Source organism: Centroberyx gerrardi, chromosome 23 (genome assembly GCF_048128805.1).
Source record: "Centroberyx gerrardi isolate f3 chromosome 23, fCenGer3.hap1.cur.20231027, whole genome shotgun sequence".
In the NCBI taxonomy this organism is placed as follows: Eukaryota; Metazoa; Chordata; class Actinopteri; order Beryciformes; family Berycidae; genus Centroberyx; species Centroberyx gerrardi.
This window is the reverse complement of record NC_136019.1, coordinates 17,422,573-17,438,853: the sequence shown is the minus strand read 5'-3', so window position 1 is coordinate 17,438,853 and position 16,281 is coordinate 17,422,573. Positions and strand designations below refer to the sequence as shown.

The 16,281-nt window shown below is 40.8% G+C and overlaps 2 protein-coding genes across 3 annotated transcripts in view; both read right to left on the bottom strand.

The window, feature by feature from the left end:
* The window catches only part of LOC139917634 (uncharacterized), a 52,576-nt gene that overhangs the window by 35,247 nt on the left and 1,048 nt on the right, over positions 1-16,281 (bottom strand). The window contains exons 3-5 of one of the 2 annotated variants that reach the window (XM_078281712.1): positions 16,117-16,239; positions 15,969-16,012; positions 15,637-15,797 (exon numbers count right to left, since the gene is read on the bottom strand). In XM_078281712.1, coding sequence (XP_078137838.1) covers positions 15,678-15,797; positions 15,969-16,012; positions 16,117-16,239 — 287 coding nt within the window. In that variant the 3' untranslated portion in view covers positions 15,637-15,677. Of the gene's footprint in view, positions 1-15,208; positions 15,798-15,968; positions 16,013-16,116; positions 16,240-16,281 lie in introns of those variants that run through there. The other variant, XM_078281711.1, reaches the window with a different exon arrangement.
* Positions 10,203-12,205, bottom strand: LOC139917635 (signal-regulatory protein beta-2-like). Its single transcript, XM_071906807.2, has 6 exons — positions 12,163-12,205; positions 11,748-12,065; positions 11,295-11,642; positions 10,657-10,779; positions 10,511-10,542; positions 10,203-10,331 (listed from the first exon to the last, which is right to left on the bottom strand). Exons 1-6 carry the CDS (start codon positions 12,203-12,205, stop codon positions 10,203-10,205), a joined length of 993 nt encoding a protein of 330 aa, XP_071762908.2.

Sequence of the window (16,281 nt, the reverse complement as noted above, 5' to 3'; positions counted from 1 at the left end):
ATTTATCCATAGTGTAATATTCATAAATGCTGGCTGCTGTGGGAAAGGTAAGGTTCAGCTTTTGTGCTGTCAGTCAACTGGTCTTCAAATGATCCAGGATCCATCAGAGAAGTCAAACACCTGGAAAGCTGATAGCATAAAAAAATTATCTTCAGTTCTGAGCATCACATAGCTGGAATATCAACAGGTGCATGAGAAACTAAGCCTTTTAAACCACAGTCAAGCAAACTATCTCCAAGTTTTTTCACTCACCTCTCACGGCTCTGAAATGGATAGAGAGTTTGTTCCAGAAAACTGCGCTCCCCGCTCTGCAGCTGGCTGACCTGTGCCTGAGAAGTGTTGTCACGTTGGGAACACGGCGTCTTAACCAGGCCTTGTCTATTCTGTGATCGTTTCCTCCACAGGAAACCCACTTCTTCAGTTTTAAAGGCAACATCCTGAGGCAGGAGAACGCCTTTCTACCCCAGAACAAAAACACCGCTCTCTCTCTCTCTCTCTCTCTCTCTATAACTCTCGCTCTCTATCTCCAGTACAGGACAGGATGACTGAGAAGGACAGGGGCTGTTGTGAGGGGAGGAACTGATGAAGAGTGACCACTAATGCCCTACAGATCATTCTGGCCACGTGCCATTTAACACATTAACCCTCTACTAAACCGTCTTTTAACATCAAACATGATTATGTACATTATTTCACTACACACATTTTATTCTTTGTTTTCAATTAGCAGTTTTAGGTGTGTTATTTTCTATAAGTGAATGAGAAATTCAATCTATTCTGCTTGTCCCACCCAACTTGTTAAATATGTTGATATTGTTGTACATGTGTGTGTGTGTGTGTGTGTGTGTGTGTGTGTGTGTGTGTGTGTGCATATATGTGGGAATGTGTGTGCACATGTGTGGGTGGGTGCTGGAGTTACCGAGTTTTAAATGTGTTTTTATTTATTTTTCTCCCTCTGTTGCATTGTGAGATGTTTCATTAAAGACTAGATGGCACTCACCTAGATAGCACATACCTCTGCCAACGCTATACGACTGTCAACATATGCCAGTTCCACATATCAGATTTTCACCAGAAGTTAATAATTTCTTCCATGCCACATTACCAACTTGTTTAATATTTTCATGACTGGACCTGAAATGGGACAGGAGATATGCCTATTCAAATTCTAGCCACTTTTAAGCATTTTAGCCTATTATCACAACACCATCTGGCCAATCAGCTCTATATCTATTCAGTTTCTATTAGGGCTGCCCTTCTGCCACTGTACCAAGTTTGGGAAAAATTGTCAGGGTGGTTATGTGTAAATCGGTAATGAGCTCTACAGCGCTCCCATGTTGTTTGATTGGGCCAATAATGGAGGGTTTGCTTCTTCTTATGTCTGCTGAGAGACACATCAAGTTTGATGGTGTTGCATGAATCCGTTCTGAAGTTATATGCGTTTTTATGAGAAGCCACGCCCACTGCCACACACCCCTTTGGCCAATCGGTGTGAAAAGTTAATCAGTTCTTCCTTGCACCATGACCAAACTTTCCCCAAAGTTTCATGCAAATCCGTTCCTAACTTTTGGAGTTATCCTGCTAACAGACAAACAGAGAGAGAAATGTGAAAAGAAAAAGAATGTGAGAAAAGACAAAATGCCAAGGAAGGTGAAGAAAAGGCAAAGGCAGATTGAAAAATCATTAAACGGTCTATTGCTGCATTCGTAGAAATGTTTGATTTGGTGTGGGCTGATAACACTGGTATAGAACTCTAACGAGAACGTTCTCACCCACTGTACATCAGCTCCCTCTTACATGGGCTCCACCCTTAAATCTCGAGCCACCCTCCCCACATGGCACACATCATCTCTCCAAGATTTTAAAATGCACTTAGCTAATCTTGACCAAGCAGGTCTTTCTGAAAAACCATGCAAGTCCTCTATGTTGCCCAACCAGGCTACCAAAAACAACAAACAAAAGGTCAACAACAATGTCCAAACCAATGCGACCGTCGTCAAGACAAATGTCACTGCTGTGCCAAAACAGGCCATTGGGCAAAAGACTGTAGACAAAAACACAAACTACAATCTGGCTACTAACCAAGACTATTTGGCTTCCAACAACAAACTAAATGGTCCATGACAGCACCTAGAGGACCAAATCAAGCATAGGGGCCACCCAACAGCATCCACTCCACTAGTACAAGCGTTCACTGATTAAACTCTCTAATACACCAGAAGAAAAACCTGTCACAGAGGCTGTAATGGGTAATTCTTGTATTAGATTTTAGTTGATTCTGGCGCATTCATGTGCATTTATTAATTTCTTAATTTTCTCTATCAGGGCTGAAAACATAACCCCTGTCCAACTCTGTTGGCAGAGGTAAATGTCAACCCAGTTTGTTAAATATGTGTGCATGCCTGATTTGTTGCTTGTTTGTGTGTGTGTGTGTGTGTGTGTGTGTGTGTGTGTGTGTTTGTGTGTGTGTGGGAGAGGCAATTGACAACCCAAGATTAGGACCAAACAAGAAAGAGCAGACAAACATAGAGTTCAATAGAACTGGACACAAAGGCCCTCATTTATCAATCTAACGTAGAAACCAGCGCAGATCCGAGCGCAGAAATCATCTTATGACAGGGTTCACGTGTGATTCATGAAACGTTCGTATCTCGCCAGTCACAGCGTAAGAATGATCAGGTGTTGATAAATGTGGCGGCTGAAAACAATTGTCATTTAAATATCACGCCCCTAGATATTCTCGGTTGAGAGGCCTCGCCCCTAGAGTTTACGACATGGAGATGCGTAATACGTCCAGGAAGAGAAACTTCTCCGGCCTCAAAATAGAAACTCTAACGTCGCAAGTCCAATTGAACCAATTAGTTCTATTTGGCAGCCTGAAAAGTGGCATCAAAGGAAGTCGGAAAAATGCAGTATAGAAAGAAATCACTGCTGTGGTCAACAGCGTTGCCGTCGACAATTGAACTCCAGCTGAGGTTTGAATATTTCATTTATACATCCATGATATGTATAGCCTATATATATAATAGTAATATAATACCTTATATCGCAATTCTTTACATTTAGGTGAAGAAAAAATGGTCAGACCTCAAACTCGCCACCAAAAGCGTGTTGCGGCCCTTAGGCGCAGCACCACGCTGACTGGAGGAGGCCAGCTGGACCCCAGCCTTGCATTGACGCAGACTGAGGAGCGCGTGGCCGCGCTTATCGGGTCTGCTTCAATTTCGGGCATAACAAGTGGCGGAGGAGACACAGACACACCACCTGTGTCCGAGCCGGATAATGGTAAAAATTTAATAGCCTAGGCTACTAGTATTTTTTGTAGCCTACATTTAAATAATTACACGGTTGAACAACAATTCATTTATTTATTTCTTCATTTTAATGATGTTTCAGATCAATCAGAGCCAGGCACCAGTGGTGTTGTTCAGCCTTCGGCTAGACAAACCGGCCTGGAGCCAGCCCCACAGAGCCAGGCAACCGCGAGCTGTGAGAGAGAATCTGCACTCCTGCTCTGTTGCAGGGTTTGCCAGTGGGGTTACCAGGTATTCCGTGAGGGGATAACCTTTGTCACCTAGTACATGAATCACACCAAATTGTTAGTCATTGGAATACTTTTCGAATATTAATTTAACACAGTAGTTACTCACCGAGGAGATGACTCTGGCCCTGCAGTGCGCCCTCCTGTAGCCGTGTCCCTACGCTGCTAGTCGTGCGTCCCCCCGGGCCACCGGGCTACCACGTTTAGGAGAGATAGTCTGGCATCACAAATGACCTGAACGTTTATGGAGTGATAATTTTTACGATTGATGAATGCGTAATCATTCATGGATGGTGGCTTCAGACGCACATGGGTACAATCAATTGCACCAATCACATTAGGAAACCCAGCAATCTCATAAAATTCTCTCTTAATCACGGTTTGCTGAGCATCATTGTACGGAAATTTGATGTATTGACGAGAAAGGGACTTGATAGCCGCCAACACTGCTGGCATCATTCTTCTAATGGTTGGCTGTGACATACCGGACCTATCCCCGATCTCCCGCTGAAAGGTCCTGGTGGCCAAAAACCCCAACGTGGAGAGCACCTGCACTGGCACAGGTATGGCATTCGAGCGTCGGGTTTCTCTCCTTAACCGAGGTTCCAAATTGTGGCATAATTCCAGAAGGAGATGCCTTGGGAGACGAAAGAGACTTAATAGCCACTCGTCACTCTCCATAAAAAGATCCCTGCAGTCCCGAAAAACCCTCTCGCGTCTTACGGGCGCATAGAGGTCTTCTAACAGAGCTAGATCTGCCATTGCCGAGATTTGATGACTGTCAAAGTTCTTGTTTACATAGGTGACTGAATAAGCATCTAACCTATCACATTGCAAATCGGTTAGCCTACCCATTGCTTTTAATTGCTTCATTTTAATTGCTTATAATTATGTCACCAGTACCCTAGCCTAACAAGTAGGCTATCTCAAAATGAAAGAGAAATTAATCTTACACCAGAAAACTGTTAACCCCGTTAATTGCAAACAATTTGAAAATACCTATTTATGTTAGGGATAGGCTATATGACACATAGTCGATGTAGGCCTTTACAAAATAGAATATTTTGCCATAGGCTACATATTTTTAAGTGATGAATATGTGGCTGCATATGCTTAGATGCCAGTCAGAATATATGGTCTAATAACAATTCTCCGACTCAGCCAGATTTACTATGCTGCACCGCAAGTCAACGCTGACTCCAAAACTCGCGTACACGAGTTGAGACTTGACGTGAGATTTGATCGTAGCCTCCGCTCACGTCCAAATTGATAAATGCCGAGCTTTGCGTGGAAATGACCGTACGCCCAGTTTTCTGTCGTACGTTCGTTTCGTAAATGAGGGCCATTATGTGTGACTTAGTAGGGTTCAGATGTTGCATGTTAACTTAATGTTCTGAATAGAAAGGGATATTGATGGTAGTGTGTGATGTAAAATAGTGTTGTTGATAACAAGGTGCAGGTGGCAGCGACAGTATAGTGGACTTGGGTCTGCTGAGTCTGGGCAAAGAGGGGAGTGTTTCTGGGACGCTGGAATACACTGTTCCAGTTCTTCTTGAGGTGTCGTGGGCCTAATTCAACTAAACATCGGTGAAGGAAGGTGCCCACTTGATAACCACAATGACTTCCTCACACTCACTCACCCTGAAACTAGAGTAGGTAGCTGGTGAATGTTGCTGCCTATCTTATGGTACTGTAGATTTATGACGGTGAAGCCTGATGTTTTCTATGGTACTCATTGGTATGGTAGTGTATCATTCTGTTAAACTCTGAATTGGGCCTCCATATGAATGCTCACAAGGATGGAATGGCACAAGGGATATTAACATCATATCCTGTGTATTGATAAATGCAAATGGAACAAGCCTCGTCTGCTTGGCGTTTTGCCTCACTGTACTCATTTTTTGTACTTTTTTACTGTTTTGTATCATTCTGGCAACCACATTCAGACGGCGCATGTCTTCTTCTTGTTGAGCTAGAGAGGACAGATCAACTTTGACCGTTGTGTTTACAAGCCACAACCGGAAAAGCCTACTCAGTATGCCTTTACCATAATTTTACACTGCACATTTGGTCTTGTGAATTGTTAGTTTGTGTTGTAAATTCTGCTCTTTCTGTTTCATGGCCCATCATAATAATTTAGCCACCAGTAGCTCCATGATGAGTAAACAAACATTACTAGTTGAAGCAGGTGAATGGAAGGATAGTTGTGCTCTACTCATTTCTACTCTCTACAGACATTCTACAGACACTCTGTGCTGTCCCTTTGCCTTAGTCTGCTCTTCCTGATCAGACTTAAAGCAGCATAATGGAGATTGTCTGCATCTTGGCCCTGATAAGAACGAAGCAACAATGGGAAGCAATGTGAGAATAAAGCAAATGGAGAAACAATGTAATGTGGATGTGAGTGAGAAGAGCTGCAATCAAAATATTTTCATCAGGTGATGCTATAGGCCTAACCTTGAATATTATCATATAACTCAACCAACCACAGCATCAGAGGCTGCAGAACATCTCGGACCTGTATATGACACTTATCGTCTTGGGAATATGTATGTTAAGCCTTTAGAAGTATCAAAAGAAAGGAGAAGCCGCACACTCGTAACTCTGATGCAAAAGTAAGAATTTAATCAACGTTTCGGCACTTGATGCCTTCTTCAGGATAAAGAAATCATAGCATCTCAGTGACATATATACTCTAGAAAACAGGTGTTCCAAATAAATGGCATCACAGGGTAATCAGCGTAAGCCTAGAGCTAGAATGTCTAGAGAGGCCGTTCACATGCATATGTCCATAATATTAAAGGACACACCAGATTCAATATGAAGATTCACAGAGTAGAGAAAACAATAGAAAGGTTTTAAAATGCATATGCAATTAAGTAAATATAAAGAGAAAAAAAAGTACTCAATCTACAACAGTAGAGAATTTAATAACGCATACTGGCATAAAACGCATTAAATGTTACATCAAGAACAGAGCAAAAATAACATCATATTACATAAGTAATGCCCATTAAATCAGTGTATACATATGAGGGCATGCATTTACAACCAATAGGAAACTAATCAACAACAATTCATCAAGAATAGGCCTACATGAAAAATATAAGATATGTAAGACCGGCCTATAAAATAAAACTACAGAAAAGGTCTAAGGTCACATTCTACATTGAGGCCGAGAGGAGCCAGGGTCTTTAATCTGTGGATCCAGGCTGCCTCTCGCCTCAACAGTAGAGATTCCAGATCGCCACCCCATCTTGGAAGGTCAACCTTCTCAATCAAGGGCGGATATTTCATTTCACTGTTGGGGGGGACAATAAACAGAAAAATTTCTCAAGAGCAATTCCTGAAGGGGACACCAAAGGTGCCGCAAAAAGTACTGTTGTATTAAATGTATATAGAGGTCCATTATGAAACATTTCCATAAGCACTTCATTCCTTTCTTATGAAGATTTTATCAAATTGCCTTTGATATTACTGGGGTCTTTCTACTTGGCGTTTCGGTGCACTGAAAAATGATCGGATGTCTGTTTTTCTTTTCTCTGCCATTTTAACTGACCTGGCTGGCTGACAAATAGACACACACACACACACACACACACACACACACACACACACACACACAGCATGTAGGTTATTTACAGTAGTAGGTGAGATGCAACACCCATTAACTTAACTAAAGCTAATATATGCCTAATTAGATTTTGTTTTCCCGAAAAAGCAGATCTCTAATGTTTTGCTGTCAATGTGTAAAAGTCCAGAACGCTATGAAGCCTGCCAGAAACGTACTTATATTTAACATAATGTTTGTTGTAATTATGTCTTTTTTATTAATTAAGTCTTCATTTATTTCCAAAATTATGAACAAAATAACATAGTGGCAGCCATTTTACATGCAGTAAGAAAAAAATTATATACTTAGAACCTAATTACATAGGGTAAGTTAATCTTAAATATTATATTATAGAAATATTACTGTTACCATCTACAAAAGATAAAGTATTTTGGTATGAAATCCCGCATTTTAATTTAACCAACTATCCTGTATCATAAATACATGTCTGGCATTTGTAACAAACCAAACCGCTTGAAAATCGGTCGAAAATTCAGCGAGTTATGAGGATTTTAATTGTGGATAGACCTCCTGCCTCCATACACACACATGCATTAGGAGACGCGGCTCCGTACCAACACGCTGACGCACGAGATTCAACCGCGAGGTAACGGAACAAAATGTAGTCTGGTTACAATTGTGAATGTGTTTTATTCTATTGAGTGGTAGAAGTAAAGAAAAATGTCTGACACATCCTTTGTTTTAAGTTAACCTCAGCTACTTACTGGAGGTCTGCCACCACTGACACACTTCCAGAGATCCTCCACAGACACTCGTACCGAGGGCTAATGTGTGTGTGTGGGGGTTCGGGGAGGCAGGTAGGCAGTGGACCAAACCACTGTGAGGCGTATGAGAGAGGGACTCAATCTTTCGAAACTTAAAAACGCATTGTTTTGCGTCTATAATTAGCACAAGTGCTTTCAATGCATATTATTATATTATTTAAAATTATATAGTTATGTTTACAATGATATATTGAGGGGGACAACTCTCTGTTTTTCCCAGGAAGGGGGGGTCCGGACCCCCCTGTCCCCCCCGTGATTTCCGCCCCTGTTCTCAATCCCTATATAACGAAAAGAGGAGATGGAGTGGTTAGCTTCAATAAAATGTGAGGCTACTGGATAGATTACGTTTCTACACCTTATAGTACTACGATGTTCGGCTATTTGTACCTTTAATTGTCTTTTTGTCTGTCCAACATAAGCCAATCCGCAAGGACATGTAATCAAATAAATAACAGATTTGGACGAGCATGTGATGACTCCACGAATTAGGATCTTTTGTCCAGAATAGGGCTGTTTAAAGTAATTACACTTGTATGTGCTATTGCACTGAGCACAAGAATTACATCTGTAATTCCCATCTGGTATTGGAGCAAGCAAACGTGAGGAGCCAAATCAGAGCTGATAAGTTTGTCTTTAAGGTTTGGACAATGAGAAATAACCAATGGTGGCTCTGTAAAAAGATTACCAAGGGACATATCGGACTTAAGTATGAACCAATGTTTGTTCATGATCTTTTTAAATTGTTGCACACATTTGGAATATTTTGTTGTAAACATGACAGAATGATTCATGTTTTGTCTTTTTCTGTGGAGTTTGAATCTTGTTTTATTTTTGATTTTTTCCACAGCGCTGGTAATCTGTGTGTTCGAATAGCCTCTTCGCCTGAATCTAAAGAGCATCTCTGTCATGGTGCGAAGTCGACTGTTTTTTTGCAGATTCTTTTGATTCTACATAGTTGGCTGTACGGTAAACTATTTTTTAGGGGAGGAGGATGATGACTATCAGCTTTTAGTAAGCTACTACGGTCCGTGGGTTTCTTATAGAGGTCTATATATAACATATTATCGCTACCTTTAGAAGTAGACATTTCACACTCCAACATGGTGGAATTTAGACGAGAGACGTTTTTTTTCTCAGTGTCAAAGGTACTGTGCTCTTGTTGTCTGTTAAGAGAGAGATGGATCTCACCCAGGAACACTTCATACCCATGCAGAGTCTAGTTTGTAGTATGCAATGTCCAGGTTAAGTTCAAAAAGTTCAATTCTGGGTGCAGGCTTACTCACTGTTTTTTATTACAGCTGAAATAAAACAGAAACAGCAATTACACAGAAGAGTAATTACGAAGTTATAACATAGAGTTATAAAATTGTGTTGTTTGGTTGTATTACTTTGCACTCTACTTTGTGACTTTGACTCATACAATTGATTGACATTAAAGACATTGTAATGTTGTGGCCATATACACTGACACTTCCATTATTCAATAAATACTTTATTGAGGACAAAATGGAAAGACTTTCTTTTGATGTGGGGAAATTATACAACAATGTTGAATATAGCATTTTAGGCATCTAGGATTTAAGGATTTAAGAATACCACACTATAGAAAAATGAGCCATTTACTTGTATTATTATTATTATGAATTACGTTTTTCCTGCTATTAAATAACTTATATTAAGTCTACACTAGGCAAGATTATTATGTAGAAATACACCCATCTTATCAGCCTAAATCACAAAGTCGAGCTGCAATAAAGAAAAGTGTCCCATCCCCAGACGTCGTAGGTTCATCGTATTTGCCAGTATAAAATTCTGGTGTCGGTATGGTCACTTCTATCTTCACAGGAAGAATAATTAATTAAACTTGAGAATGAAATACAAATTGTCTCCTAAACATCAGTGTCGCTACATCCAGAGAAAGCTGGACTCACCAACATTAGATCTTCCCAAGTGATCACAGACTGGCTGGGATGGTAAACATGAGTGTGCTGTGGGCAGTTTACTGGTGTCCAATTTCTGGGCACGGAAGTCCTAAAAGTCCCTGAAGTCCCCCTCGCTGCCATTTGGAGCTGCAAGGGTGCAAAGTTGCCTTGTGCAGCTTTAATTACAGTGAAGTAGTGCTAAGCCTCAGTGGCACTTTTACAAAGAACATGACAGAGAGGTCTTTGGTCATATTTTAACCCTCTTTATGTACGAGAGTCAACAAGAGATATGCATTTTATATTTATTCCCTAATATCTACATCAGTCCAGGACTAAAGCTCTCAGTCCTGTTGACGGTGCCTGACCTCAGAATACAATACAGCGTCTCTACTGTATTTCACTTTGACCGGCCTGGAGGAGGAGCTTCTGGGAGCCAAACTCACTGCTGCATAGTGAACTGCATCACTAGTCTGAGGAAGACGGAAATGGAAATAAAGTATTAGAGACTTGTTCTGACAGTTTGAGACAGAAAGGTCTAGTGGAAAACAGACAGATAGACAAGCCATACAAAGTTTACATGTTGCAATGTCAGTGTTGAATTTTGAGTATAAATCAATTGTTGGTAATAAAAGAAAATTAATTGTATTACCTGATTGCCTTCAGAAGATCCATCAGTTTTCTCTGAAGAGTCAAAGATAACTACTGTCAATGTCATTTGTTACAGAATATAAGAGAATAAGTCATTCTTCTGATACAGATGTACAGGTCATGATTATAATGCATAATTTGTAATACCTGTGGGATCTTTGCTCCGACTCTTGCAAAGTGCCCATACAAGTAGAAGTGTTGCCATCCCAAGAACGATGTTTGACAAAGCCAGTGCAACAACAGTTGGACTCAGGTCAAGTGGTGAGTTTCCTTCACAGCAAAGAGAAAGAACAGTTTTCATTTAGCTTCTGAATAACAAAAACTGCAAGTGCACTATCCATCTTTGGTTCTGGTGTCCCAGAAACCATTATATGAAACTTTTGAGATGCACAGCAAAATCATCGGTGTTAATTTAATCCATGTAAAAATGAACCCTGCTAGTTTTTATATAAGTCCACACCATCATAGTTAATTTAACAGACCAGAACCCTATCAGCTGTATTAGTGGACGAACATCTCTCGACTCAACACTCCTTGCACACAATTGTTACTGAAAAATCTACACTTATTAACACTGGAAAATGTCCTGTGTACGTATCATTTAAGTTATTAGCTATCTTAAGACCTTTGCTCAGAAAATGCTGACATTATAGAGAATGTCATCTGTATTCTTTTAATTATCAAAATATGCATTTTCAAATTTCACCCCTCAAAATCAACATTTAGCATCTTGGAATAAAACCCTTCACTTATCTTTAGCTTTAACTCTTAGCTTTAGCTCTTACTTTTAATATTAAGCTCGGTCCCATTTCCAAACAGGATCTCCCCACATGAAGCCACAACGCAGTAGTAGGTTCCAGCATCGGCAGAGCTGAGGTTCTTCTTGGGAAGGTTGTAGACACAGCTAGTTTGTTGAGAGCCAGTCTCAGTCTTCTCACAGCTGTCATTCTTATTTCCAGAGTAGTAAATCATTTCTGGACCAGAATTTTGTGAGTTTTTCAGCCAAAAGACACTAGTGTATTCCCCTGCACAGTTGCCAGTGTGAACAGAACAGTTGAGAGTTACAGAGTCTCCTGGCTGGACTGACTTAGACACTGGCTGCTGAACAACAGAGTCACTGTTCATCTTTGGACCTTGGGAAAGAAACCAAATTAATTGTGACCACTGACATGAAGTTCACATTCATGTTAATTTACCTTGGCATGCAAGTTTAATGGTAAATTGCACAGATAAAATACCTTTTAGCATCAGAAAGGTTCCTGGTCCAAATTCGATGGAGTTTAGATGTCCCACTCCACAGTAGTATGTGCCAATGTCCTCCCACATTGTAGCAGATATGCTTAAATCATTTTTGATGCCATTAAAGTTTACTGAATAACGGTGAGTATGGGTCATATGTATTGTTGCCACACGCTGCAGTCTCCTCCCAGTAGTTAATTTGTACCATACCCTACTTCTTATACCACTGTTTATCTGACATTCAATAGTAACTGGGTCTCCCAGCTTCGCAGTTTGGAAAGAAACAGGTTGATAGATGTCACTGAACTGTGCCACACCTGAAACAAACAGAAAAGCAGGAAGCCTAAATCATATAATCACCTCTGTATGTAGATTCTCATGACAAGATCCCACAAGTGGAAATTTGTTACTTACACAGATTACAGAACATGAAAACTTTTAGAAGATACACCATCATCTTCTCTGCTCCTAGCTCCATCATTTGTTCTGCTTCTCCACAGCAATTCTGACTTATTGAAGCGAGAGCAGTCTTACCAGATTCACCAAGAGCAACATCTCCTTCATAATGGCAGATCAAGTGTCTGATTGGTTCATCATAGACATCTTGCAGAATACCCGATTGGCTGCTCAATGGAGCAAAAAAAAACATGTCATTGTGGTCTTGTTTGATTAACAGTCCTGGCAGAGTTCAACTTTGTATCAGTGTTAAGAAGCATGAATTAATGTCTTGACTGCAGTAAGCCATTAGTTGGAAAACCAACTGGATGCATCATTGCCAGGGAACCCTTAATTAAGTAATGTTTCACACTGACTTGTATGTGCCATTGGTAAGGCATGAAGAGCTGTCACTTTACAACAGGTAATGGGTTATTTCACAGAGTTAACAAACATGAATTCATGTCTACTAATCATCAGGAAACCATTAATGAAGGATGAGGATCTTTTAAAGGGAGTTGTAATGAGTACTGTTTTGGCTATGCTTTGTTAATGTCAGTAAATAGTTTATTAATGGGAGAGGATGTTCCAAAACTGAGACATATTGGTCATGAATAGGTTATGAACAGAGTTTAATTACAGCATTTACAAATGCATTTGTTAATTACTTAGGTAACATGAAGAAATGTCTTCATGCCTTAGTTAAGCCAATGTGGGTGCTGAACTTATCACACTTCACCATCTGGCAGTCCGCCGGACAAATCTGGCTTTGGCGGATGCCAGGAGAACGCTACCTGCCGGAATACATAGTGCCAACTGTAAAGTTTGGTGGAGGAGGAATAATGGTCTGGGGCTGTTTTTCATGGTTTGGGCTAGTCCCCGTAGTTTCCAGTGAAGCTAAATCTACAGCATACAGCATATAATGACATTCTAGACGACTGTGCGCTTCCAACTTTGTGGCAACAGTTTGGGGAAGGCCCTTTCTTGTTTCAGTATGACAAAGCCCCTGTGCACAAAGCAAAGTTCATTACAGAAATCTTGTGAAGATCGGTGTGGAAGAACTTGATCGGCCTGCACAGAGCCCAGACCTCAACCCCATCGAACACCTTTGGGATGAATTGGAACGCTGACTGCGAGCCAGGCATAATCGCCCAACATCAGTGCCCGACCTCAGTAATGCTCTATTGGCTGAATGGAAGCAAATCCTTGCAGCAATGTTCCAACATCTAGTGTAAAGCCTTCCCAGAAGAGTGGAGGCTGTTATAGCAGGAAAGGGGGGACCAAGGATCCCAGCAGGATGGTTTCTTTCTTCTTTTTTTTTCCTTAATAAGGTGTTCTTGGGAGTTCTTCCTTGTCTTCACTGCGGGTCTAAGGTTGGTGTTGCCGGTTGGGTTCGGGCAGAGGTTCCCAAAGTGGGGGGCGCGGCCCCTAGGGGGGGAACAGAGAAACTACAGGGGGCGCGTGACATAATACCCCCCACATTGCGGAGCGGTTTACGCTCAAAGCGCCATTATTTCCTATGGAAGGGAGTGGATACCGCGCTCACTGCCGACTCCGCGGCGGAAAAATCCACGATCCGCCACGGAGTCGGCAGTGAGCGTGGAATCGGCTATAAGCCTATAAGACTTGGTTACACACAATAACAAACAGACCGGATCAAGCGAAAGGTAAAGAAAAACATTTCATTTCTCTGCAGGGTCCTTTCCATAATGTTGTCAGACACTTATAATAACAATCTGAGCCTGTCAGTGGCAAAAACAAGCACTTTTAGTGGATGTACATTAACGGTTCACAATTGCCCCATCGGATTACATTACAGCCCATTTCGCGGCTGCTGGCTGATGCGATCTCGCTCAATACTGGACCAATTTCAAAAATTGTTGTCCCCATTAGTTACTTAGACACAAAAAATTGGGGTTAGGGTTAGGGTCCAGGTTGAAAAATATTGAAGTTACCCGTTAAGGGAGCCAGGAGGCGCTCAGATATCTTAGAGAATCTTAGAAATCTTACAGGTGCATTCTCTTTCAACACAATGTCATGCTTTGCTACATCTGTATGGCCAGGGTTCTCCTCATACACTTGTGGATTGGAAAAGGCTCTTGCCTGGGATTGCTCGTCCAATGAGAGGTGGTCCTCATCAACGTCCTCTTAGAGCGCACCAGCTGTCTTCATAAGTCTTAGGATCCAAAGCTCAGATTCAAAGCTACTTCCTTTTTGTTTTTTTTCTTTTATTACTTTATTTCTCTCTCTCTCTCTCTCTCTCTCTCTCTCTCACACACACACACACACAGACACACACTCTCACCTTATCTCAAGGTCAACGTGTGTCATGAGTTGCACTTTGAGCAGTTAGTTATAGGGTTATATGGCTGCTGTGCAAGACAATGAAACAACACTATGGAGACATCCTGCTTGAAACCACATAGTTACAAAAACAACAGAGGGTCTAGGTATGTACAACACCAAACCTTAGCCAAGCACAGAAAGGTCTCATCTTTTGACTGCCGACCGCAAGGGAGCTATAAAAAGAGTCTTACATCTCTGGGTCAGCAATCAGCATGTCTACAACAAACAACCAGCTGAGACTAATAGGTATTTGCCAATACACAGGATTGAATATAACTATTCCCTGTATCATTAAACTAAGAGGGACTGATGAGTGTGGTGTGTTTCTATGAATAACTATGAAACTGGACCTTTGCCTTACACATGTACATACTATGCTGTCAATGATGAGGAGTTGGCTTTGTGAAGTGGCATGCTTTTGGGGAATGTAGTACTGAGAGACAGATGCAGTGGAAATTACAGGTCTTCCAGTGTACATGGTACTATTATTTGACTTTTAACTTGTTTTATTTTTACTCATTATTTTGCAACAGTAGAAACTCACTACAGTAGCTAGCCCCGCCAGCACCACAGAGGTGTGAATGTAGTTCTTATCTGCGCATTGTAACCTACAGGTATAGTGATAGATTTGTGTATAAAGATACTGTGGGGAAAGCAGAAAAATGGCAATGCAAATAAATGTTTTCAGTTTTTTATATAATTTTATAAAAGTTCAACACTGTTACACTGTGCATGGTTTTTACTGTTAATCCTCTGATGGTAAATGAAACTACTGATTTTACTTTATAGAACAGTGGACTATTCAGCATCAGCATCCAGCATTGAAAACTTATCAGGGATTTTCTCAATTGCTGTATATCAGCTTCCCTGATTAAAAAAAAGAGAATTTCAGCAGATATCAATCTTACAGTGATGATAATAGTGTGAACATACAGGTGAATCACGTACCTGAGTCCTCTGAAAACATATTTGGATTATTGCAAGGCAATGCTTTACAGTCATCATATTTTGATGAAATCACTTTGACAAAACTATTCCCATTTCAGGAAAATCTACATTAACCTTATAAACAGGCACTAATAAAATGATTCTGTGTTACATAGAAACAAAGCCTGATCAATCACAGTACAGATGAAACATGCCCAGCTCTACTGCCTTATGCTGGAGTACACACATTCAGTCTTGGTGTTTTCCCTCTGTCTTTTTCTTGATCTGTTGGCCTTGTTTTCACTTAAAGCAGCGTAGTGGAGGTTGTCTGCATCTTGGTCCTACAAACAAAAACAAACAAGTTTGGGGAAGGTAAAAAAAGTATAGATGGTAAATGACCATAATAATGTAACATATTCCACTTCAGAGCAATGTAACAGAAGCTCACAGAAACATGCTATTGTTGTGTATATATGGTAATACAACAGTTGATGTAAATAGGAAGTACTTACCGCTGCATTCAGAGTAGAGGCTATTGCACTTCTTGGTTTAGAGGCTGGTTATGAAAAAATAGACAGAATGAAAAGCCCTCTTACTAAAATGCCTTGTACATTGAATGCACAGATCAGATACAGATCAGATACATAGAATATTAGTTACCTGTGCATTGGCAGTTTCTCTTGTTCATCTTGTACACCGAGAAAGCCAGGATAACAATCAGGATAGTGGTGATTGCCAATGCTGTGCTGAAGAAATACACTAAGACAAGAGAATCCACCCCATCTGCAGAGATCCAGACATTAGGACACATTGCAAAGTTTTCAG

What these genes read in the sequence shown, in the direction of transcription:
- LOC139917635 (XM_071906807.2), bottom strand. Translation starts at nt 12,205, where the DNA reads ATGATGGTGTATCTTCTAAAAGTTTTCATGTTCTGTAATCTGT. An exon ending in TTTCATGTTCTGTAATCTGT is followed by an intron (nt 12,066 to 12,162) that starts GTAAGTAACAAA and finishes TGTTTGTTTCAG; the next exon opens with GTGTGGCACAGTTCAGTGAC. An exon ending in TCGGAGCAAAGATCCCACAG is followed by an intron (nt 10,543 to 10,656) that starts GTATTACAAATT and finishes TTGACTCTTCAG; the next exon opens with AGAAAACTGATGGATCTTCT.